Genomic DNA, 27,410 nt, shown 5'->3' on the forward strand with positions numbered 1-27,410 from the left:
AGCATGGCAAGTTGTATTACCCTGGGAAAAGGTGACTCATAATGGAGTCAATTAGCTGTATCCAAGATATAAATGTGCCTTGAACAGTGGGCATGGTGCCTGCTTTCAAACAATAGAGGCATGAAGTTTTAAAATGTAGCCAAATGCAAAATAGAAACCATGCGTGAATTTAGTTCAGCTTGAAAAATCAGTTTCCCTCCTCCATTGACTTTCCCTTCCTTTTTGATTAGACATCACTTTCTTTTTGAAAAACTAAACGTAATAATTTTCTTTAAGCTAAAAAATTATTTTCTACTAGCAGCAAAAGCAGAAAAGTCATATTGTGATACTGAAAAAAATTGGTTAAGCCCTTATGATGCATGCCACCAAGTGGAATAAATACTGTGTAGTATCCTTTCTATTAAGGAACAGCTAATAATAAGTTACTAAAAATATTTTTTTTCCATGACAAAGACTCCGATTGTCATATGTTAGTAGACTGATTATGTATATTCACTCAGTATATTATTTTACTACTCATTAAGTGTATTTGAATGCAGATTAATATTAGCAATGAGTTCATTACATATAATATGCATACATTTAATATTTCAATTATTTTAAATAAGACCAGTTTGCTGAAACTCACATTAAATTTTTAAAAATTGTGGCTGTTATGCATGTATAGATTTTTTTCATGACTTATTTATTAAGGGTTTGCCAATAAAATCCTCATTGAATTTCTGGCTAAAAAATTTTCCCTTCTGATATATAGGATTTGTAAATACTAAAGGAAGAATCTTCAGGATTAATATATTTGGATTTCAAGCCACACCTCAAGTTTTACCTGTTGTAAATTTCTGAAATATTTATTTTATATAACATTTTTCAGAAAAAAATATGTTAAATCAAAACAGTAATTAAAGAGAATACATATATTTTAGGTAGATTAAGTTTGCTTATGGTCAAATATTAACTCCATCAAGACTACAAAAATATGAGGATGAGTCTCTTTAGTTTTACTCTGTGTAGTCTCATATCTTTTATGAGATCAGTTATGTATTGTGATCACTTACATGTTTATATGCAAATATCCACAGGAATACACAACCAATGTTGCCTGAATGGAACGAATGGTTGTCTGATAACCTTATTTTTCTAAACTGTAGTCTGTTCTTTTATGTGACATATTAAAAAGTTCAATGGTTTTAAATTCTAAATTTGATTTCTGGTCTGTAATATAAATGCAAAATTTGTGGAATGAAAAAGTGAAAATTGATAGATTAAATTTTTGATTTTTTTACATTTCCTTTTTGACACATTTTAACAAATATTTCTGTATTGTTTCATTGACATTATGTTTGATTTTTGTGCTTGTACAAGTCATAATGTTTTCTGCATGAAAACATGTGTTAAGGTGCCATCAAAGATAATTTATAAAAACCCAAATTACAACAATAATATATTGAGTACCTAAATAAACAGAATTTAATTTTGTGAAATGCTCGTGTGTATATACACAAATTAAATATTAACTATGCTTTTAATTTTTCTAGTGGTCTGCTAGTATAGATATTTTACTAATATCAATCAGAAAATAACCGTGTTAATTTAATTGACAGTACCAAATTAATGCTAACATGGTGGCGGCACACCCCTGTATTCCTACTACTAACCAGGCTGAAAGGGAAAGATTGGGAGTTCAAGGCCAGCCTGGAAATATTGTCTCAAAAAATAAATGAATAAATGATTGAATAATAATGTAAAGAAATGCAGGCACGCATTTGCAACTTTATCTCTCTGCTTTGCATTACAAAGGAAAATTCCACAGAATTTTTAATTCATCCTTATGATTTCTATAGCATGGCTGGTTCAATATTTTAATAATAGAAATGACTTAAGTATTCATATAAACATGGTTTTATACTTCTGAATTGTTTCTCTGTTAGTGTATTATTGTTGTTAAGATTGGTAATTATTTTTTGCATTTATCTTTATACGATTATAAATCGTATTTCAGCTTTCTGTTCTGGACTGAATGGGGACAGGTGCCCTGCATTGGGAAAGCTCGCTTAGATGGCTCCGAGAAGGTTATCCTAGTAAGCCTGGGGATCATATGGCCCAATGGCATCTCCATTGACTATGAGGTCTGTTGCATTTATTTTAAATATTTCAAATGCCTTAAACTGTCAACTTACATCATTCCATTTTTAATGTTTCCATGTTTCCTTAATAAAACAATCAACAAACACTTGTCTTGTTGCTTCTCGATTGATCTTTAGGAAAATAAATTATACTGGTGTGACGCTCGCACAGACAAGATAGAGAGAATTGACCTTGAGACTGGAGGGAATCGAGAAATGGTGCTGTCAGGGAGCAATGTGGATATGTTTTCAGTTGCAGTCTTTGGGGCTTACATCTACTGGTCTGACAGGTAATTTATTTTTTCATAACTATTCGAGTCTCAAAATGTTATTTCAGTGCCAGTTACTTTGCCCTTGCAGGATTATCCAAACCTTAGCAAGGTCACAACAAGGATCTTACAAAGCTATATAGTTTCCACAGAAAAGGCAAGCACTCTTGTTATTCCAGGCTCAAGCATTTTCATATCACAGACTAAAGTTGGTTACTTTCCCTTCTGTTGGGCCATCTGTTATCCTCAGCTTAACTACCTGGCTTGGCTTTAATTTGTGAAAGAGTATTGATCATGTATATTCAACCTTTTTGCAGAGCACATGCCAACGGGTCAGTGAGAAGGGGCCACAAGAATGATGCCACTGAAATCGTAACCATGAGAACTAGCCTTGGAGTCAACCTGAAGGAGATCAAAATCTTTAACCGAGTAAGAGAGAAAGGTCAGCATCCTTAAAGGAATATAAATTAATATACATACTCTTATTGTTTTTTTCTTTCTTTAGAACATTTGCTGCACTTAAGAGTTAATGCTTACATGAGTTCATAACCTCCAAATCTTAGGGTTTTTTTCCCATGCATTTTTTCCTAAAATTCATAGAGTGATCCAAGGAAATGTTAAGTTCATGCATACAATCATTTTTCTAGGACAGCACAACACATGGACATGTTACATAAGGCACATCCCATGTCTTAAGTATTGGCTGAAAAATCTTGATAAAAGATAATGTTTTCACAAATAAAAATAAAGCTTAATTAGAATATTAGGATGAAAAATAAAAATGTTGACTAAGATTATTTCTTAATTCAAAGTATTATATTTTGTTTTTGTTTTCTATATATCTGTTCCAGGGCCTTGAACTCAGTCCTAGGCAGCTGTCCCTGAATTCATTTGCTCAAGGCTTGTGCTCTACCAGTTAGAGCCACAGCACCACTTTGGTTTTCTGGTGTTTAATTGCAGACAAGAGTCTCAGAAACTTTCTTGCTCACGCTTGCTTTGAAGTGTGATTCTCACACCTCAGCCTCCTGAGTAGCTAGAATTACAGGCATGAGCTAACAGAACCCAACTTATATTTCCTAATATAAAAGTTGTCATGGCTACAGAAGATGATGTTTCTAATATATATTATTCCTGAATCATTACTTTATTAAATATGTATTCTGATATTGGGATGCAGTTATTTGAGTATTTAAAAAATTCAAAATAGCCAGGTGCCAGTGGCTCATACCACTAATACTAGCTACTCAGGAGTCTGAGATCAGAGGATTGCAGTTCAAACCCAGCCCTGGCAGGAAAGTCCATGAGATTCTTATCGCCAATAAAGCACCAGAAAACCTGAAGTGGCACTGTAGCTTAAATGGTAGAGTGCTAGCCTTGAGCTGAAAAGCTGAGGGACAACGCCCAAGCCCAGAGTTCAAGCCCCATGATGAAAACAAAAATTCTTTACAAGATTCTTTGGGTAATAATTCTACTGATGGTGGTAATAAATTCATAAGGATTTTACTTTATGAAGAAATCTTAGGTATAAGCTAAAACCACTCAAAATTTAAGTAAATTGATAAAAAAGTATATATATATATGTATATATATATGTGTGTATATATATATATCTATATGTAAATGTATGTCTGTATATACATATGTATGAATGAAAATAGGCATATTAGAGTACAAATGTCTTGAAAGTTTGCACATTTTAGAGAAAAAACAAAGCAGTACACCTATATTTTAATGATAAATTGACAGAATAGAATTGATAGATAAATAGAAAAAAATAGATAGTTATGTAGAGCTATCCATGCATAGATATTTGGTGAATTCACTATGTTTTTAGTGAGCTGGTTACTTTTCCCAAAGATTGTTATATATCTAGGTATGTACCAAATTATTAAAGGAAAATTATAGTGATTGTGAGGAAATAGAATGGATTTCATTTCTTTACAGAAAAACTTCTGGTGTGTGTGTGTGTGTGTGTGTGTGTGTGTGTGTGTGTGTGTGTGTGCCCATTCTAGAAATTCAACTCAGGGCCTGGGTATTCTTTGAGCTTTGTAGCTCAAAGCTATTACTTTATCATTTCATCCATTTATGGTGTTTTTGGTCTTTAATTGGAGAGAAGAGTCTCAATTGACTTTCCTGCCGTGGCTGGCTTCAAACTGAGAGTCTCTGATCTCAGCCTCCAGAGAAGCTAAGATTGCAGGGTTGAACCAACATCCCTCAGCTAACTTCTGTGATTTTTTTTTTGTTGTTGTTCACCATGGGGCTTGAACTCTGGGCCTGCCCACTGTCCTGGAGCTCTTCAGCTCAAAGCTAGCGCTCTACCACTTGAGTCACAGTGCCACTTCCAGCTTTTTTCTGCTTATGTGGTGCTGAGGAATCAAACCCAGGGCTTCATGCATGTGAGGCAGCACTCTACCACTGAGCCAACTTCCCAGCCCCAACTTGTGTGATTTTTAAAAATAATTTTTAGTGTTGTTTATTGATTTTTCTAAAATAAAAGTCAGAATACTAAATATTAGTCAATATTAAATTCCAATATTTCTTCATGGAAAAATCTATTTGAAAATCAAAGTAGAAACAAACATGTGCATTTGTGTATGCTTTTTTCCCCCTTCCTTAGGGACCAATGTTTGTGCCAAAGACAATGGTGGCTGTAAGCAACTCTGCCTTTATCGAGGAAATTACCAGAGAACTTGTGCGTGTGCCCATGGATATTTGGCAGAGGATGGAGTTACTTGCTTAAGGCATGAAGGCTATTTGCTCTATTCAGGGAGAACAATATTAAAAAGTATACATCTTTCTGATGAAACCAATTTAAATTCCCCAATAAGGCCATATGAAAATCCACACTACTTCAAGAACGTCATTGCCTTGGCTTTTGACTATAGCCAGAAAAAGAAAGGTACCAACCGAATCTTTTACAGTGATGCACACTTTGGAAATATACAGCTTATTAAAGATAACTGGGAAGACAGACAAGTAATTGTTGAAAGTAAGTACAACAATTTGATTTTAAGTAGTTTTATGGAAATGAGAACCATTTGGATTATTAGAGAAATAATAATGGAGATTGTATTTGGCAATCATGATCTCTTAGAGTTTCTGTTTCAAAATGAGTATGTCTATATCTTCTGGATATCCAAAATGACAAAGAAGCAATTAACTGGTAGCATAAGCTTGCAATGTATTATGAAAGTTAACGTTTGACAGTGTTTATTACAAATAATGAAATAGAATTCTTGGAAAGTAATTTTTCAATATAAAACTATGACGATTGTACAATGGAAGAAATCATACTTTTAAGAATAGATGACTCACAGTTATGTTAATCATATTTTCTTAGACAACTGTCTAGCATTATCATTTAAGTGTATATACACACACATACAAACACAAAAAGGTGTGTGAGCCATTCACTATAGGTGTGAGCCACTCAATAACCAGCGTACTTATATTTTTTAATATGAGTTTAATGAGGAAATGTTATTATAGAAGTTATTGAATTAAATTTAAATAATTTAGTTTTAATTTCAAAGTCTCGCATTGTATAGTATTCCTCCCCCCCCTTTTTTTTTTTGTCGGTCGTGGGTCGTGGATGCTGTCTCTGAGCTCTTCAGCTAAAGGCCAGCACTCTAGCACTTGAGCCACAGGGCCATTTCCGTCTTTTTCTGTTTATGTAGTGCTGAGGAATCGAACCCAGGGCCTAATGCATGCAAGGGAAGCGCTCTACCACTGAGCCACCTTGCCAGACCTCAACCTCCTTCTTATCATGTACCGTGTTAAAGGCCATTATTTTCCTTTTTCCTGCTCTTCCCCCTCCCTTTATGTGATTTCCATATATTCCCCACTTTTACTTCAACTATTTGAAATCTGTTTTTGTTGGTGGTGGTGGTTGTGGTTGTGGGGCCTGAACTCTGGGCCTAGCCGCTGTTCCTCAGATCTTCAGTGCAAGGCTGATTTACCTCTTACAGCCACAGCATCACTTCCGGCTTTTTCTGCTTATGTGGTGATGATGAATTGAACCAAGGGCCTCATGCATGCAAGGCAAGCACTCTACCACTGAGCCACCTTCCCAGCCCCCTTTGAGTTATTTTTTAAATGTAATGTACGGTATAAATTTGTGTTCAATAGTATAGAATTAAAATGAAGGTCATTCTTATTGCTATTACTATCATTCCCATTATCTTACCCATAATTGACAGTTGCCTTTGCCTGGAGCCTTCTATATATACTCCCAAGAATGTATATATCATCTTTAATTATAAAACATATTTCTAAATGTACTATTATTCATCTAGGTGCTTTTGTCACTTATGTATATTATATGTAGCAAAGCTTTTATGTCAGTGCAAATAGATCTATCATATTCTTTTCTAAGTGTATACTGTATTTAATTCTGTACTCAGGTTACATGTTTTATTTAGTCATTTTCTTTTTGATAAATATTGATTAGTTCTGGTGATTCGTTGTGTCATCTGTGTATAAACATATTCATTCAACCATGCAAGTATTTCCAAATCCTAGAAATTTAGAAGATTTACCATTCTAATTATGAGTATTTGTTTATTTCTTACAGCTATTCAGACAAAAATACATATCCACTTTCACTTTCATTAAGTATATAGGAAAATATCTCTTTTACAGGTTTTTTTAAGTTATGGACTTATTATACAAACAGGCTTTGAACTTCCAATCCCTCTACCTCAGCCTCCACCCTATGATAAAATTGTTATTCTTAGCATTTCTTGGCATTGTGGCATTGAACTATATTAGTAGTCACTGTAGTTTTCACTGTCACTTCTCAACAAGGCAGGGGGAGGAAACAACAGTTTTACTTAAGAATATTACTGTGAAAAATAAAATTACTATATTTATGAATCTCCACCCTTCAGAACAGTTCTCTTTAATATTCTGCATGAGGAAACAGACAATATACACAAGTACCTTCTGAAGGAAACTATAAGTGTGAATGAGTGTTTGAACTTATTTCTTTTAGAAGCAACAATTTTTATATGAAATAATGACGAACACAAACACTGTCATTAAACAAGTCTGGACATATAGTAGACATTTACTAAGGAATAAGCAATGTGTTCTCTATTTCAATGAAAATAACCTATTTTATGTGTTACAAGTAATAAAATGTTATGCTTTTAATGAAAATAATTATTTAGAAGAATTTATTCATCACAATATATTTGACAGCTTCCAATAGTTTAAGATTTTTATGATTCAATGTATATTGATGTTAACTGGTGGAATTTGAGGGGATACAGCATAATAAAGATTAGCTTATATCTGGAAACCGACCATTCATAGATAAATAATCCATTCAAAGATCAAAATATGTCAGTAGATATGAATGTGATATAATATGAAAATTTCATTATGTTAGCAGTTTGTACATTAGAATTAACCTTCAAGTGTTTGACATGTGTGTTGGTGAGTTAATTGAACCAACCATCAAAGATAAGATAGAGAAGATTCAATAGTTGAGAATATAACTATCTTCTAGTAAGGTGTAAATGCTTAAATAGAGGCTACTTTCCTTAGAAGACTTTGTTCACACTGACACATTCACTATTCTAAGTTTTAAAGAAATTGGTAAATATTCAAAATGCTTTTAAATTATAATGCCTAATATGGCAAATAACTAGAGTCCACAGACACAAATATTTTGGTGTCTTCAAGAATATATAAAATTTATTCAAAAGCGAAAACTACATTGGGAATCTTAGCTCTGGAAATTTTGGTGCAAAAACTGAATAAAGCACCTGACAGACAAGGACTGATATAATTAAGGAGCCTGTACATAGAAGGTTTGAGATTAAGCTGGTCGGGTGGAATCTAATATTAAAAACTTGATTTTCCAATGATTGTATTCTACAGTTAAAAAAATTAACTTAACCTATAGAAGATGGAGATCTGGCTCAAGTACAGAGTACAAAGCCCTGAGTTAAAAAAAAAAAAAAGTAACAAGATAAGTCTTTTGTCATTTGATTAAGTATAAAGGTTGTCTGAAGTCAGAAATTCCAGAGGAATTTTACTTTGTTTTTAATCATTTTTCAACAGTGATGAAATAATCTCAAAGGTACTAATCAAATATTAAACAATCCACATGCATTCTAATCCTCTCAGCCATTATCATAGCAAGTAAAATTAATAACCCTATAGTGACCAGGTAACCTACATGTGCAGGAAAGAAATGAGAGAAATAAAAATGGAGAGTGGAGCTTGGCAACACAGATCCCACTTTTCTGTGATATTCTATGAGCTTCTTAGAATCGGTTTTCTCACTACTAAAATAGGAAAACAACTCATAATTATTGAGAATATTTTACAAGAGCATTTATATATGTATATATAAATCTCAACACTGTATGTCAGATAAAAGTGTCTCCTCACTATCTCAAGATAGAAAGTAGGATATCCATGTTTCACACTGATGATCAAGTATCAAAAATATAGCAAGTGCCCTCAAAATCTTGGATATTTTTTATTAGATGCTATCTGCTTTTACTAGTTCTTTTTTAATAGCTCATCTAAGTGATCAGAGAATCAAACGATAACAAGACATATCCGTTGTTAAATGAAAATTACTTTCCAAAAAAAAGAACACACACATATAAAGAACTTACAAATAACCATTATTTTAATTTAAAATTTTACATTACTATGGATGCAGATCATCAAGGATAAACTTGGTTTGTCCTCAATTATTTCTACATGTGCATTGCGTGACATATAATCAGAAACCATTACTATAATTATAGATAAGAAGTAGTGTATTACAGTCTAACTAGAAATTAAAAATGGAAATGACTATACATAATTTAGGTGAAACTTTATAAATATTTTCCTTCTATCGCCTATTCCTACCCAGAAGTTGTTTAACCATTGTAATACTACCCCTGAAATTTGTGGGACAATTTATAGTTTCACTTGCTAGACACCCAACCCCAATAAAAGCAAAACAAAATAAATATAAAATGAAATAAAGCAGCAAAGAAAATAGTTATTGAAAATGTCACACAACAACAATTTTTATATTCAATTTTAAGATTTATGTAAATGTTTTTGCTTTGAGGGTTAAAATAAAGGATGACAAGGACCATTAAAGGCAATTCAATATATTATATTATATATATATATATATATATATATAAAATGTGCTTACAATATGCCACAGATTATTAGGTATGGTTAAATTAAGTGTAATTATCTTCTTTCTTACCCTTGGTTATTCACAGTACGAACATATGAAAATTCATTGGGTCACATTTTTTATATGTAGAGACAAGAGCTATGGCTATGATACTGTTGCTAACTTTGAGGACATCTTTGACTCTCACATACATAGTAGTCATTGATATAACATACTTTTGAAAGGTAAATCAAAGAGACTGCTAATCTAAAGAAACAAAATAGACTTTTCTATGAATAATAAACAGAAATTCACAGCAGAAAGAATGGAGAAACATCAGATTTGGGGCTCTCATATTATATACTTCAGAGCTACTCTAGGATTTAAACCACGGACTTGAGCAAGGTTTTTGAATAGAGTGAGTAACTGCTAGAAAGTTACTATATACATATATATATATACTATATATATATATATATATATATACTATATATATCTATCTATATATATATACTATATATATATATATGTGTGTGTGTGTGTGTGTGCATATATATATATATATATATATATATATATATATATATATATATATCTCCTATGGAACAAAACCACAACTGAATCGCGAAAGATAAAGCTACAATTCAAGGGCCAGCCATCAAATTAAAACAATTATGACCCCACAGAGAGACAAAAAAGCTGGAAGAGAGATTTTTAAATATCACATTTATTATCATTATTTTTGATCTGTAAATTCATCTTCCCCAACTATGGATTTTTCAGAAAGTCAGTTTTGAAAAATAAAACACCAATCCAAAAATTAAAATGAAAGGAATAAATCTGAATTTTCTAAGGTTTTGTGTGGGGGGTAGGGTAGTAGAGTACATCAAAGAGAAAGACAAAACCCTATGAAAGAAACGAATACTATGACATCAAAAGGCCTAGTTATATGCATTACAATAATTTCACTAAAAAGCACAAGTTAATCTGTTGCAAATGAAAAATACAGTCCCTATTAATAAGGTACATTGAAAACAGTGTATGTATTATAGTTTAGGTTATAGTGTAGTCAGAGTGAAAAGGCACAAATAAAATACAAATAAATGAACAGAAAACAATTTATGATGTAAACAAAAAGAAAACAAAAGAAACATGAAAATAGTTATGAAACTTGGAAATGTACATGCTGTTTCAAAGAAATGTTGACAGATAGCAAACAAGAGGAAGAGCAGCAGGAATATCTCTGTCTATCATATGTATTCTGACCACCAGAAATTCCTACATGATACAATAAGATGTTAGATGGCTTTTTAAAAGTCATTTTTATTGTTTGATTTTTTGTGTAATATTTGTTGACATAAAGTATAAGACTATAATACTCATTCTAAGTTATCCATAAACTGTAAGTAAATCTACAGTTGATGGCAATAAATAAATCTTAAAAAATGAGACATGGAAAAATTAGCTAATGGGGAATAGAATAACAAACTGGGAAGAATGATTGGCCATGGACCCCTTCAAAAGTACAAGTTTTTCACACTTTTGAAAATAATGCTAAGCTATCCTAACAAGTCCTTCATGTTAGTTGTTACTGAATTTTTAATTTTTCTGTGTAAACTACAGGACTGAAGAACTTGATGTTCCATATTTTTGTGTTGTTGACTTAAACAGAATAAACAGTAAATGACTACTAAAGGGAAAACATTCTGGGACATATCGTTACAAGCAACATTTTTATAGGGAGTAATTCAAATGTGTTGCATGTTAGAACTTTTGTTTCCTTTTAAGGGATCTATGCCAGGAATTCAGTAGATGAAATCAATATTCTATGAATTTTAATTTTAATCATGAAGATGTGAATTTGTCCTTTTCTTAAGTAAATAGGAGAGCATCTGTAGAATTACATAAGGACACAAGCAAATCCAAAGTTCCTAACTGAAAGTTGACTTGAATCTGCCAGTTGTTTTTCAAAAAACCTGAAATTTCAATATCTAGTAAAATGTGCTCAGGTTTTCAGTCTATATGCAAGAATTATCGAACTGTACCAGACATCAGTATTTACAAATTCTACCATCAGCCTGCTATTCATAGCTTCTCAGTATAATTCACTCCTAAAAAATGAAGAGGGAGAAGTTTGGTAGAGAAGGAGAAAAAAATCAAAGTATTAAAATGCTTTATACTAAAGCAAATCACTATGTGAATTTTTCCCAGGACAGAAATTCATGCACAAATTTTCCTTGGTTGAGTTTTAATTAGATAGCTTTAAGAATAACATAATTAAAAGTAAAGAAATTACACTCCAAAATTTTTTATTTGTTCATTTTTTTTGTAACCTTGTTCCCATGATCTATTACGTAGTAGAGCAGATGGCATAGATTGTCATTCTTGTAGAACAGACTAAAAGGTATGTCAAGATACAGTAAAATCTCCAAATCTCATTAACTTAAGATGTTTACAAAGTACCATTTGTAATATGTAGTTCTCTGCTTTGCTGACATGTTGATGAATTGTTATCCTATACTTTCATATTAGATCCATGGTCCTTTTCCATTTCTTTAACTAGTTTAAACCCCAAATCTTTCATTTTCATTTTCTTTTTCACATGAAATATTTCTTAGTGATTTCATTATTCATATCAATGCCTTAATTCAATTCAATTCTCAGTCACCCCAAAAGTTGGAATAACTTTTTTTGTTTTTGTTTTTTGAAAATAGTTGGGATCTAAAACACTACCTAGAACCAAAATTAGGTTCTTCCTCTAACACAACCTGAATTTCTTTTATTAAGCATATCCTACTGTATTTCTTAGCCTGGTTTTCAAAATCTGCAGTCTAATTACTTCTCAACATCTCCCACTTTCCTCTTCAATTATTTCTCCATGGGCCACATCATTTTCTAAAATTATGCATAAATTAAGAGATAAATCTTTTAATGCCTTCACTACAACTTACCCTTATTATCAATAGCTATTTTCCACATTTCCTGTTTCTGAGTATGTAGTTCCCACAAAAACATTCTTCTTACTAATGAATATAATTTTCTTTCATTTGACTCAATCGTTGTGGTGATTCATAGTGGGTTTTTTTTTTAATTTATTGTTCCAACCAATCCAAATGTCCTAGATTTTTTTAAACTAGTGGGAAATCTCCAGGCATGTACTGAAATTTTACTTTATATATGTCAATGTCAACCCACAATCAACATATCAAAATAAGTTTCATATGTGAAGACCAAAGCAATTTCTACATTTGTTCTTTAAAATGTCATTATACTTTTTCCCAATCAGGATCCAACTCAACTTTCTCTATTTTCATGTTACCTGAACCACTTATTCCATATGATTTTCTTTATCCATAGGCAACCTCATAGGCTAATCTTTCTTCATTACTTGCTTTACTTGCAAAATCTCTATCTCATTCACAATGGTTTCATTGACTTAGTTCGATTCAGTGACTTTCTTATGTCCCAAGTTGTAATCCATTTAACTCACTTCAAGGCATTGGGTAATATCAAATAAGTTAATCCAATTAATCACAAATGTTTCTATTAGTTGTATTCACTCCTCTAATCCTGATCAGATACTTATTATTTTAAGATTTGACCATGTTTTTCCCTAAATTTATCCCATTACTACCTGGAGGAAATTGGAAGAAGTTTTAAGGTCCTTTCATTAGTCTAGACTGAGAATCTTAGAAATTCACCTGGAATCCCTATGCCGCCAATGCCCAGTGTCCAGTGTGTTCCTGTTTTCATCATTTTCTTATTTGCATCTACATAAGTTGTTTTGAACTTCCTCTACGCCTGATCCATTTTTTCTGATCTCAGAAACTGATCTCATGGCCTAGGTGCTGTCCACAAGCTTTCTTTGCTTAAAACTAGTGATTTCTCACTTTGTGGTGAATTGGGAGATAAGAGTTCTCCAGGTGTTTCCTTTCTTAGCTGACTTTGAACTATGGTCCTGAGATCTCAGAAGCCTGAGAAGTAAGGATTACAGGTGTAAGCCAATGGAGCCTGGTTTGTTCCATTTTTTTCCAATATGAATAACTTAGAAAAGTATTAAATGGGAAGACAGGCTATAGTTCAGTAGCAGAACATGTGTTTAGCGTTGTGGAAAACCTCATGTTCAATCCATAGACCACAAAACAAAACCCAGAAAACTAAAACAAAAAGTATCTTGCATATACTCTTTTCTAGTGTTCTTCTCTTCAAAAACAGAATTCATCATTTATGTAATAATAATAATTTATTATGAATTCTCCATGTCAGCTTTATAATTTGGTAGTTAAAGGACTCACCTTAAACTCCATGTGCCTGGAAAATGACTGAATTATATTATTTCCTTGGTTGTACTGAGGTGGACATTAGTGGGAGAAAATACAAAACTCTGAGCTTTTATAAGAGGCATTATGAGATATTAATTTAAAATGCAGATTTTGGAGCAAAGATCTCCATGTAGATTCAACCCATTCCCTCGTCTTCATCATTTGCAAGCTATATCTTTTAGCATGTTATTTACCTTCTCAATTTTATTTCTCTTAGAAAAATGAATTTAGTTGTACTGTTAGATGGATAAATTTCAGTGAGATGATATATGTTGTTAGCAAAGGATTTAGCAGTAAGAAATCAATCACATTCTGTGTATGGTAGTTCAAGAACTATTTTCATATGAATAGGCTTAATAAGTTTTAGTACTGGATCTTTAACTTTATAATAGAGCATATCTGGAAATTTTACCTTTGCTATTCCCCATTATATAATTGTGAGTTAATATCCCAGACAAGTTTATAGCATTCTCTATTTTCCCAATTTCTCAGAAGTGCTATGTCTTTACTTGTAAAACAAACTGTAGCCTGATAAATATTTTACACCAAATATGTACACATATTTAAAATTATACACAAGTCAGAAGAATATGAAGAAAAACTTACATTTTGTATACTATGAAGAATATATTTTGAGATAACTTTTCTACATGGAAAATATTTTTTCATCAAAGGAAATAATTTTTAGCTAGAAAATTTCTAAAATTTATAATATATTGTGACTCTCTAAGGATCATCTTTACAACTAACTACAGTCAGTTTGAGTTATGTAAAAAAAAAGAAATGAGAATAAATCTCCATTAATAAATCTATTTTGATTTTGTTGCCTACAGTTAAGACATACTTGGGAAAATTATTCAAATAAGGAAAAACTGCATAATAAGTATACCTATCCCTTTGAGGCCAAATACTCTAATATTCTAGATTATAAGAAAGATTTATTTGCCAGGCATTAATGGCTCATGCCTATAATCCTAGCTACTCAAGAGAGTAAGATCAGAGGATGGAGATTCAAAGCTAGCAGAGACAGATCCTCCAAAAGACAGACAACTCCTCTAAACTCTTGCCTTCAATGATTCAGGAAAAAAAGTTTCAAAAAGTGAGTGGAAGCATGGCTCAAGAGAGATGGTTAGAGAGTGAAAAATCCCAGTGGGAGTGTAAGGCCTGGAGTTCATGTGGTAGTTGAAGCAAAAAGAAACCCAAAAAACTAATCTTTGTTGCCATGCATACTGTAGCTCAGAGACAGTGCCGAAACCTTGAGAACAAGCCACAGGGCAAGCCCAGAAAAAAAATAAAATAAAATGAAAAAAGATCTAGTGAATTGCTATCATTTATAATATATTCCCCTTGTGGCTATAATAGCCACCAAAGGATCTACAATTCAAATCCACAGTTTGTACTTTGCCTTCCTGCCCAGGTTGGCTTTGAAGATTTCAGCCTCTGGAATAGCTAGGTCTGAGCCACCAGGACCCTGTGATTTTTTTAACCATTTTTATGAAATAGAAAGCAGTAAGACATACACCTAAGTATAAAATATTAAGACAAAATGCAATGGATATCACAAAGGAGTGACAAAGCATATACTCTGAGAGAATAGAGAAATAATATTCACTTCTTAGTGTCAGAAAAACCCATAGGTTATGGCTGAATTGTATGCCCAAAAGAGAAAATAGACCATGAAACTTGAAAAGGGATTATGGTGAAGAGGGAAAGGGGATTGCTTGTGAAAGTTATGCAAATAAAGGTAACAATGTTTTAAAACTGTGAGTGTACTAAAGTATACACTTTGCCACTAACATTATATGAAGAAGCAACTGAAGTTAAAATTACACCTTACATACCAATGCAAGTTTCATTGAGAAAAATAGACATTTTTAGCAGGCCCTTTTGCTGGGAACCTTGGCAAAGGCAGGTTTACATTCATGTAGGAAATGCTCTTCAGGTAAATATTTGTTTTCTTCAGATTGTGTGGAAACTAAAAGGACCAATTCTGTTGTCTCATGTTGCAGGGCGAATGTTGGAAGGGTATGTGCAAAAGATGCTATCTAAATGATAACAATTGTAGCTTAAGTAGGCACCCGTACTTCATTTCTAAGAAGGAGCTTCTCTGCATTTCATTATTCATACATTTATTCAATTAGTGGTTATTGTTTGCCTATCTAGACACACACATGGGGATAACAGCAAACTCATAACATTATTCTTCCCTTTATTAAGCAGAATGCATATGCTATTTAGATTACAGCAAGCAAGTCACCTTATTTTCTAGAAAAACAGCTGTATTTAAAACTAATAAATCTCCTCAGAGCCTCAATTTCTGATGAAATGTATCTTTATGTTCTTTCTTGAACTAAAAAATATGGTTTATCTGAATTCAAGGGAAAGGAGTTGCAGATTCATTGCTGTAGAGAGAATGCGTGTTTCCTGGGGTTTCTTGGCTAGAACAGGGACTGTCTCTAATAGAAATAACAGTTTCTCTTTTAGTATTTTCTCACCTTATACATTTCAAACCAACATTTTTGCGAAAATATAAAAAACCTTGTCGAGAACCAGAGGTTCACGCTTGTAATCCTAGCTACGCAGGAGGCTGAGATCTGAGGATCGTGGTTCAAAGCTACCAGGGCAGGAAAGTCCGTGAGAATTTTATCTCCAATTAACCACCAGAAAACCGGAAGTGTTACTGTGGCTCAAGTGGTAGAATACTCTTCTTGAGCTGAAGAGGACAGCGCCCAGGCCCCAGAGTTCAAGACTGACCAAAAAGAGAGGAAAGAAAGAGAGAAAGGAAAGAAGGAAGGAAGGAAGGAAGGAAGGAGGAAAGAAGAAAGAAAGAAAGAAAGAAAGAAAGAAAGAAAGAAAGAAAGAAAGAAAGAAAGAAAGAAAGAAAGAAAGAAAGAAAGAAAGACCTCAAATCCAGGTGCTCATAGCTCATGCATGAAAACCTAGATATTCAAGAAGCTATGATCTGAGGATCATGGTTCCAAGCCAGCCCAGGAAGAAAAATCCATTAAACTCTTAAACTCTTATCTCCAATTAATCTCAGAAAAATCTGGAAGTGGTTTTGTCTCTCAAGTGGTGGAGTATAAATGATGTTAGGGACTGCACTCAGGGACCAGAGTTCAAGGCCCAAGTCAAAAAAATAATAATAATAAACTTGGTACTGACAGTTAAAATTGTCATTTTAGAAAAATGGCTTTAAAACTGAACCTAAGATATGTATTCAAATGTTTTTTTTTCTTTCATGCAATTGTTTCTAACGCATTTATGAGATTATTTCTTTGTTGCTTTGTAGGTCCCTCCCCCACAGTATAACCCTGCTTCCACTGTATTTAATGTCGGTATAATTTGTGGAGGGGAAGGGGAAAAACAAATCGCTTAAATAAGGATACTGGTGGACCCATTGCAACAATGAGATGTACAAATTGTTATGTTGAAAAACGAACTTTACAACTTTTTTTTTGGGGGGGGAAGGGGGGGAGAGTGGCTAGGATTGGTGGGGGCGGGGGGGGGGGGGATGGGAAAGGGAAACAAAGGAGGAGGAAACAATGCTTGATAAGAAATATACTCATTATCTTGCCCATGTAATTATAACCTTTCTGTACAGTATTTTCACAATAAAAAAATATGTCTTTAAGCTGGTCACGCCTGTAATCTTAGCTATTCAGGAGGCTGAGATCTGAGGATCGCGATACAAAGTCAGCCCAGGCAGGAAAGTCCGTGAGATCCTTATCTTTAATAAACCACTAATAATCCGGAAGTGACGCTGTGGTTCAAGAAGTAGAGCGCTTGCCTTGAGCTAGAGTGTAGGGTCAGTGCCCAAGTCCAGAGTTCAAGTCCCATGACAGACCCCCCCCCCCCCCCCAAAAAAAAAGAAAGAAAAATGGCTTTAAGTAGTTTCACTACTAAAGCCAAGGTACTAAGAGCACTATGCATTGCTTTTTTTCAAGTTTTATTTTTATTTTTGTAAAGATGCTGTATGGAGGGGTTACAGTTACATAAGTAAGGCAATGAGTTCATTTCTTGTCAAGCATTATTACCCCCCTCCTTTGTTATTTTCCCACAATCTCTTCCCTCCCTTACCTCCCTCACTCCTCCCCTGCCCCCTGAAGTTGTAAAGTTATTAGATTTCTTGATTATAGCTATTCTAACTGGGGTGACCAGCACAACTATGTTTATCACAGTTTTATTCACCATAGCTAAGATATAGAACCAACCCAGATGCCCCTCAGTAGATGAATGGATCAAGAAAATTATATATATATATATATCATATATATATATATGAATTCTATTTTTATCATACTGTCTTGTGGGTATCCTTATTGCAATGGGTCATCCTGTGTCCTTATTTCAGTGTTTTATTATTCCCTTCCCCTCCCCAAATTAGACAAATGTATATAGGAGATGCAGGGTAACAAAATCAAGTGTAGTGACAACAGGAGATAAACCATAGAGGGAAAAACATACAAGGGAAAGAAAAACTCACATAGTACATTAAAACCAACAACAATAAAGAAAGACCCCTTGTGTCCATATCTCAGAGTTCATTTCACTTAGCATCATCTAAAATGGTCATATGTACACAGCTTTTGAGCTTTTCTGCCCATCTGATAAAATTATCCTAATTATTGCAAATGAGGGAAACCATGGGACTTATATTTTTTTGGGTCTGGCTTACTTCACTTACTATGATTTTTTTCCAGGTCTTTCCATTTTCTAACAAATGGAGTGGTACTGACTTCATATATATAATATCTCACATTTTCTTGATCCATTCATCTACTGAGGGGCATCTGGGTTGGTTCCATATCTTAGCTATGGTAAATAATGCTGCAATAAACATAGTTGTGCTGGTCATCCCAGTTATAATGTCTATAATCAAGAGATCTAATATAAACAGATGCTGGAGAGGATGTTGTCCAAAAGGAATCTTACTGCACTCTTGGTGGGAGTGTAAACTTGTTCAACAACTTTGCAAAGCAATATGGAGGTTCCTAAAAATACTACACATTAAGCTCCCCTATGACCCAGCAATCCCACTTTTGGCATTTACCCAAATGATCACAAAGAAAGCCATACTAAAGCTACCAACACAGCTAAGATTATTGCAGCATTATTCACCAGAGCTAAGATATGCATTGCTTTTTAAATATTAGCTTCATAATGACCAAAGATGCTTAATTGAATTTTATAATTTCTAAGCATAAAATGAATAAGCATGTTCCTTATCTTATAAGAATAGCAAAAATCACAATTAGATCTAAGACAAATCATGAGTTAACACACCAACATTTTCATAGATAGACAGCCCTTTAAAAACTGAGAGACCATCCAGTTTTTCCCAATATGCAAGTAAGTTAAGGTGAGCTGAATGAAGGTATTATTGATGAGTGTATGTGTGTATGTGTGTTAGAGAGATTGAGAAAAAGAGAGAGGAAGAAGAGAGAGAGAGAGAGAGAGAGAATAGTAAAGACTTTTCTCCCCTTGGAAGTAATTATTTGGAATGAAAGAAGACAAGCACAACATAAATCAAAATCCACAAGACTTAATATATTTGCAGATATGTTTACTCAGACATAATAGTGAAAAAGACCACACATTCTCTGTAGATCAGCCAGAAAGTAAAATTAGTAAATATTATTCTTACAAGAGTATGATTCTGGTGACCTGCTATGAATGTTCACCATGCATTTTATATCCCATGATCCAGATGGAACATGTATTGCCTTGCTTCTCAGAGAATTTGCTATCATGTATAAACAACCTGCCTGTAGCATGTTATCTTGAACATGACCTTGGAACTGAAATATATTTGCAGGCTTATCATACAGTTGCAAAAGTGGACATATTTCCAATGTGTAATTTCATAAAAGGGGCATGGTTAGCTGCTGAAGTATATTATGACTAAAGAGAAAAATAAGAATTATATATCTGAAAGCATTTAACCATTTATCAGAAGTTTGACTTCTGATAGTTATAAATATATGGTTGTTTACTATTTCCTTAAAGTATATGTTAGAGAAAAATGGTGTCCCTAGGTATAAATTTTAATGTTTTGCAATATGAGTTCTAAAACTACCTAAAAAATAGAGTTCTTTCTGAAATACTTAAATATGAATACATCTTAAAATTTTCATGCTGTTTTAAGTGTCAGGGGAGAAGGAATAGTTGACAACTAAGTTCAATTTTTGATGAACAAAAATAATGTTCAATTGAAGCATTTGCATTTCAACATTGTCAGTTTATGTCATATCATGGTCTTCCTGTAGAGTAATACATATAAACACACTTTCCTGCTATTCTTCGGTATCATAATAATAGTTGAAATGGTTATTCAAGTACTGACTCTGTGGCTCTTTAACCTGTATAACAAGCATGAGAAAATATTGATTCTTTATCTAATAATCTTGATCTGGTTGCTGAAATATAGAGATGATAATTTGTAAATTTGTATCTGCTGTATGAAAATTATAGGCCAATGAAAGAACAATGTGTTGCTATGTTTGATCAGCTATGAGAGACAAATCTTTTCAAAGCAAATACATTCCAGATAGCAGAATTTATTTTCCACATGTTTTCTGTTTGTTTAAAGCCAACACACAGTGCTCTAACATTCAATCATGAGAGAAATATGTGACAAGGTATTTACAATTTGAATTTAATGATTTTGTAATATATTTTATTTCTTGTTAAGCCTAGAGATGAACAGCAATTGAATGTTATTAAACAGACTAGATTCCTCTGTCCATTTCTCAATAGTACCTGCTTATAATTTGATGAAGTCAGTGTTTCTTCATTAAATAAGTATCAAAGAGCAATGGTCTAAGCATATTTTTGAGTATATCAGGATTGTGTTTTGAAATATGCATTTATACATAATTATTTTTTCAAAGGAAACATTTTTCCACCTTCACATTTTTGTTATTGTAATTTCTTTTTCTCTTTTCAAAGTTGCTAAAGAGAGAATAGGTACAAAAGAAAACCTGGAATTACTTTTATTCTCAATCTATGACTTGTTTTAGATAATGAAGAGTTTGCAGCAATTTGGGAATCTTTCAGGGTTTTCCTTTTCAATGCTTGGCATCCACAAAAATCTTATTTTCTGAAATAGCAATGCTATTCTGTACTTTTCAGACAGTAAGAATGATTTTATTTTCAAGAACTATCCATACATCATCCACAGCACATGTACCTCATGGGTGAATGAAGTGTGTGCTATTTGAATTGGCTGTTTCTGAATCCTGGCCTTAGCTGTTAGAGAGAGCTACTTCTCTGAGGGCAGCTGAACACTGGACGGTGGTGTAACCATGATAAGATTTCCAGCATGACCTGGATAGTAAAATTTACACCCAACATTTGCTTTTACTTTCTTCATAAGAGCTGTTAAGAGTTTTAAACAATTTTAGAAAATCAAACACTAAGAAAATAATTCATGCCTGATTGAAAATGCAGTGATTCTTATATATAACATGCCATATGATTGATTGAGTTTAAAGTATTACATATTCTCCTCTCAGGTTCTGAGAGGTACATGATATTTTACTTAAAATTTTACTTTTAAAAAGTTAATATATTTCTTTTGGGGGGTGTTTTTGTCCATCATGGAGCTTGAACTGTACCTGGGCGCTGTCTCTCAGCTCTTCAACTCCCACTTAAGCTACAGCGCCACTTCTGATATTCTGGTATTTGATTGGAGATAAGAGTCTCAGACTTTCCTGCCCCTGCTGGCTTTGGACCGCGATGCTCAAATCTCAGCCTCCTGAACGGCAGGACTACAGGCATAAGCCACCGGTGCCCTTCTTTATATTTTCTTAACTTCTATACTTTATCCAAGTGAAAATCATATATATCTAAACTAATAGTCCATTATTAGAAGTTATTATCACTGAACTTTTCTGTTATTGATAATATGGCAATTTAAGGCATTTGTCACCACATAAAATATATACACTGAGAATTTTCTTGTCTTTATATAAAATTTTTCTAAATTTCTCTCAGCAGGAAAGCTTGCCTCTAAAAATTGGTATTTTAGACCTCAGGGAATATTCCATGAATTTCACTTCAAAATACATACTGCCAAGATAAAAATAATGTTCTAAAGGGAATGTGAATTTTCAGGATCTTTCCTGTTGAATCTTTTCTCTTTGTGTGAAAATGATGCATCCATCCCAACAAAATTTTTACTTTTTAATTAGTGAAATATATTTTTATTAATACTAAAAATAATTTATATAAATTCCAGGATTTGGCCATATTAAAAATTAACATTTTATTTGTTATGATTTTATATTGTGCCCTATTTACTTCTTACAGTTAGTATAATTGAATTATTTCCCTTATTTTCCCTTCCCTTGTATTCTTACTCTTCCATCCCTAGAGATTCCTTGCAAATAATAAATATTATCTAATATTTATTAGAATAGTAGAATATTATTATCCTTCTTTTATATGATACCATGTATTATGCAAGTACCAGAGAGAGTGTAATTATACAAATAGGGACAGCCAATTTCTTTACCTATTATTTTTCCAGTTATGACTGTAGACAAGTGAAATGAACCACTCCAGTTGATGGTTGGTTAAAATATAGTGTGGCTCTTATATTTTCTTAATCTCTTATTGGCCAAAAACCACCTACACTAATATACACTAATATAATATTTTTCATGAAGGGTCAGATAGAGTAACATTTACATTGATGACAGAGTAATCAGGAAGATATAATTAAACAGAATATTGAGGTAATAATCCAACCTTCTTATATAGACTGTTCAGTCAAGCTTGGATTCTAGTACTTATTTTTTATATAATGTCCAGTATTGTATATAATTTAGCATATTGACAACATAGGGTAATTTAAACTAAATTACATTTAGAATATATTATATGAAGTAGATTATATATGAAATATATGTATGTATGTATGCATATGGAATATATGAATTTATTTAAGTATATATATATATATATGAAATATGTGTGCTATAAAGAGGTAATAATTTTGGAGATAAAATTTTCATGAGTGGGTAGCTATTGAAGAGTAATTAGCTCAGCACTGTTTATATATCTCATTAATGGGACTTAATCTGCTAACTGACTTTTGGACTCAACCTGAAAACATGAAAACATGGTTTCTATCCTTGTATTAGCTACAGTTTAACAATGCTCTAGTTGCAATTTCTCTTTTTTCTCAATTTGTATGTGTTTATATATATATATATATATATGTATATATATATAATTCTCTCTCCAGTATACAACTTATTTATTAATGTCAAAAACAAGAAAAATCCTAAGAACTGAAACTGAATAATTAATATCTATTTATCATTTTGAATTATTTAATAATGGTGGCTAAATGATTCCAATATTTGCATATATAACTATCACTATTAACTGATTAAATTAACATTAGCCTCTAGCAATGAGACAGAACAAGAAACAGTAGATTTTACAAGTTAACAAAACAGGGAGATGAATGATTATATTAACAAAATCAAAAGAACAACACCACCCGATTGTTTGCTTGTTCTTTCTAAATATAATTGAAATAAAAATTTAAAAAATTAAACTAAGAAGTGAAAACATAAACAATTTTACAAAGAAAAAATAGTTATGAGAAATAACAAACTTGTATTAACAGGTAAGATTTGTAAAAGTCCTACCAAAATAGAGAACAGTAAATTTAATAGTGAACATAGAGATAAAGAGAAACAAGAAATGAACCAGTTATCTTGTAGGCTTTGTAAGAATCTCCAGGCTTCTGGGAGTAACAGGGCTAAAATGAAACACTTCCAATTTCCAAGTATTTCTCAATTCATTGCTCTGAGTGCAACTACTGGTCCAGGTGGAACACCAGAGAGTTTTTCTACTGAGAAATTAATTCACTTTAGAGTTTACACCTCAAGACTTTGCCATTGAGATTATTCATAAGAAGGGTTGAAGAGCTTGTAGAAAATATTTGACCAATATCTAATACCTATGTAGCTTTTAATAATGGCCATGTAAAATATGGAAGCAGTCGAAAAATCACAGACTAACAAAAAATGCCTCAAATTTAAGACAAAAACTAAAACCAAGTACTTGACAAAAAGGAAACTAAAGAAATGGAGAACACGGGAAGTTGGATACCTCTTAAAATTTAATTAAGATATTCTAAGGATGTATATACATTCAAAACTTAATATGAATGCACAAATAAGCATAATCAGTAAACTGGAAAGAATTTTGGAAGTAAAATATTTAATATGAGTGAAAAATTTTAGTTGAAAGTTGAAGAACTTAAATGTAAAAATATTTTTAAAAATAAAACAAAGAATAAATAACTAGTAATTAGTCAAAAAGATATACTTCACATTTTGGAACACAAAATTGAACATACAAGTGAGAAGAGATAAACATATAAAGAAACATTTTAGATTTAAATGATGTTATTCTTCAATGAAGAAATTCACTATGTGTTTATTTGAGCTAACAAAATAGCAAATTCTGAATGTAAAGAAAATGCTTGGTAAAAGAAAAGACAAAGTTAATTGTTCCTTATAAAGAAATAGAAAAGGATATATTCTAAGAAATAATAATTGGTATAAAATTCAATTCTTGACAACATAAGGACACTGTTTTTCAATTCATAGTTTCAGAAAAAAATAGAATTCTTCACATAACCAAATTATCAATCAATGAAAAGTTATTTTTAAATTTACACTGTCAATAAATGTTTATCATTCTGAGCTATCTTTACTAGAAAACTATTGTAAAATGGACATCTAGTAAAACAAAGGAATAAAACACAGAAGAAACAAAGTCTTTTGGATATAATGGAATCTCACAAAATATGAGACCAGCCAAAATGTTGACCTATAATGGAAGCTGTACAACCGGTTTAGCAAAACCCTGATCCACATACAAGTAGAAGTCTGTTTGCTGTGGAAGGAGTTTTCATTTTGGTTTTTATTGTTGGTGCCAGTCCTGGGATTTGAACTCAGGGGCTTGGTGCTGTCCCTGAGGATTTTTCCTCAAAACTACTGCTCTACCACTTGAGATGGAGTTCCACTTTTTGGTGGTGAATTAGAGACGAGTCTCATGACTCATCCATTTTCCTGCTTTGACTGGTTTCAACACACAATCCTCAAACCTCAGCATTCTGAATTCCTAGGATTACAAGCATAAAATACAGGTGCCTATCTAGAAGGATGTTATAGAGAAATTAGCTTTGAAAATTACATAGTATATAAGCATCTGGAATATAATTTTTGTGTTCAACTGCCAATATACTTGTAATGACCAATAAGTACAAAGAAAATAAAGCAAATATAAAGAGTTGTGTGAAATTATTGGGAGTGTGATAGTAAACTAACAGATTTCCTAAAGTTATTGAAAATCAATGAAATATAAGCACCTACTAATAAATGTGATGATGCTCCTAATTAAAATTGCTTAGAATTTTTTTAAGAAAAGGAGAGTTTGCTTTAAGAAACACTAATGAATCTTCAGATTTTTATTAAAATACTTCTAATAATATAGACTATTTGGGAAATAATATCATGTATGTATTACACTGACAAAAGTAATCATTCATGTAAAAAATCACTGGTGATAGAATGCACATTTATCTTTCCAAATATTTCCTGAAAACAAAAATTGTAAATTTCTTTAAAAAATAAAATTGTTGATAGTATGAGTTTGTTTTAAAGTTGGGCAAGAGATTAGAAATAAATTCACAAACTAAGTGATTTTTTTTATCTTTTTAACTTTTATTTTTTATTACTCTGTATCTAAGGGTCCATTTTCCTACTAATCTCTTAATGTTAATATAATATTTGGGGGGGGAGAGCAGGGACATGGTTGGTTTGATTTGCAACATTCCTTTTGGCACTTGGTCAATATTTCAATGTTTTTATGTCATTCTATATTTTCTTCTCACTCAGATCACAAGTTTCTTCTGTATGTGAGCCCAATTGTATTGCTTGTATTCTTTCTGCATTTACAGTTTTAAAAACTGTTTTCTTCATATATGTTGACTGGAATGTAAGTCCACGAAAGCCAAAGTTGGTGGTTCCCAAGTTTTATAGCATTTCTCGAATGCCAAGAGTACTTGGTAAAGAGGGAACAAAATCAATATCCTCAACAAACCGATCTGACACTACATAACTAAAAATAAACCTTCAGTAGTTTTCCACTCCATTAGCTACACTGGATAAGAACCATCATTCAGCACAGAACATGCAGTGAATAGATGAAAAGCACCACACTTATGTAAGCAGAAGTGTTTTCTTTGATCTATTTAAAGAACGTAGACTTCCTGCTCAGAAAGTATCTATTAGATGACAAGTTTCTAGCTCTGTAAAATGGGATTCTCTAGTCAAAATAAGCCCATTGTTCTAGCATATTTCATGCTCATTGAGAACAGACATGTAACATGTAAAGAATCATTAATTAAATAGGTTTTTGGTTCACCAAAAAACAGATTTACAATTCAAAAGAAACCCATTGCCCAACATGTTTTCAGCTCACTAGAATGGATTTACTACTCAGAAACAACCCATTATATAAGATCTTTCCAGTTCACTAGAAACAGATTTACAACTCATACATAGCCCATTATCTAACATAGTTCCAGCTCACTGAATATTGATTTCGAATTTATAAACAGCCCATTATCTGACAAATTTTCAGCTCACTGAATGGATTTGCAAACCATAAACAACCTATTATCTACCACATTTCCAGCTCACTGAAAGTAGATTTACAGTGTATAAACAGCCCATTACCACCAATGTTCCAGTTCACTGATGATGATACAGAACTCACAAAGACCCCTAAAAATCGCAGGTTCCACTTTGGACAGAAAATAAATATATAAATAGTCTGTATTCCTAAATAATTTATAAATACACGATACTGAATAAAATATGGTATATTAATAGAGATACGTATTATTTTTTTCAAGCTTCAAATATTGTTGTATGTGTTTATGTGTATACATGGTGATCCAATATACTTTGCAAATCAATTTGACACACATAAGTAAAAATTAAACCTTCTGTAGTTTTCCACCCATAAGAATGGTATAACAACCCTATAGAATTTTTAAATTTTTATTTTTTCTGACTTTAACTAGTTATACATAGGATTTCTCATTTAACAAAGCGGTTTATAAATACAATGCATCTTAAGCAATGTTACCCATTCAATATTGTCACTAATCCTCCTCTACTCACCTCTTCCTTCACTCTTCTTAATTTTGTAGGTTATACATTGAATTATTAATTACATTCTCTTTCTATTATCCTCTTTATTTGTCTGCCCCCAAATGTGAAATGATATTACTAAAATGATCATTTTATGCATTGACTGCATTTTATAGACTTAACTAATTATTCAAAGTGGTTTCTTATTCAATTACAATATATATAGACATTAGAACACATTAAATTTTTCTGACTTACCAATGTTTAAACCAATAACAGAGAAGTTTTGTTCTAAAGATAACAAATCTGATGCAAAATAAGTTTAATGACTATTAATTATGTATATATTGTCGGTGTGAAAGACTTTA

General features: G+C 32.3%; 1 protein-coding gene across 1 annotated transcript in view; it reads left to right on the forward strand.

Annotated features, from left to right (window-relative positions):
- The window catches only part of Lrp1b (low density lipoprotein receptor-related protein 1B), a 1,500,426-nt gene that overhangs the window by 1,074,967 nt on the left and 398,049 nt on the right, over positions 1-27,410 (forward strand). The window contains exons 38-41 of the mRNA XM_013030060.1: positions 2,000-2,126; positions 2,262-2,413; positions 2,710-2,834; positions 5,010-5,381. Coding sequence (XP_012885514.1) covers positions 2,000-2,126; positions 2,262-2,413; positions 2,710-2,834; positions 5,010-5,381 — 776 coding nt within the window. The remainder of the gene's footprint in view (positions 1-1,999; positions 2,127-2,261; positions 2,414-2,709; positions 2,835-5,009; positions 5,382-27,410) is intronic.

This window comes from Dipodomys ordii, unplaced genomic scaffold (genome assembly GCF_000151885.1).
Source record: "Dipodomys ordii isolate 6190 unplaced genomic scaffold, Dord_2.0 Scaffold126, whole genome shotgun sequence".
Classification (NCBI taxonomy): Eukaryota; Metazoa; Chordata; class Mammalia; order Rodentia; family Heteromyidae; genus Dipodomys; species Dipodomys ordii.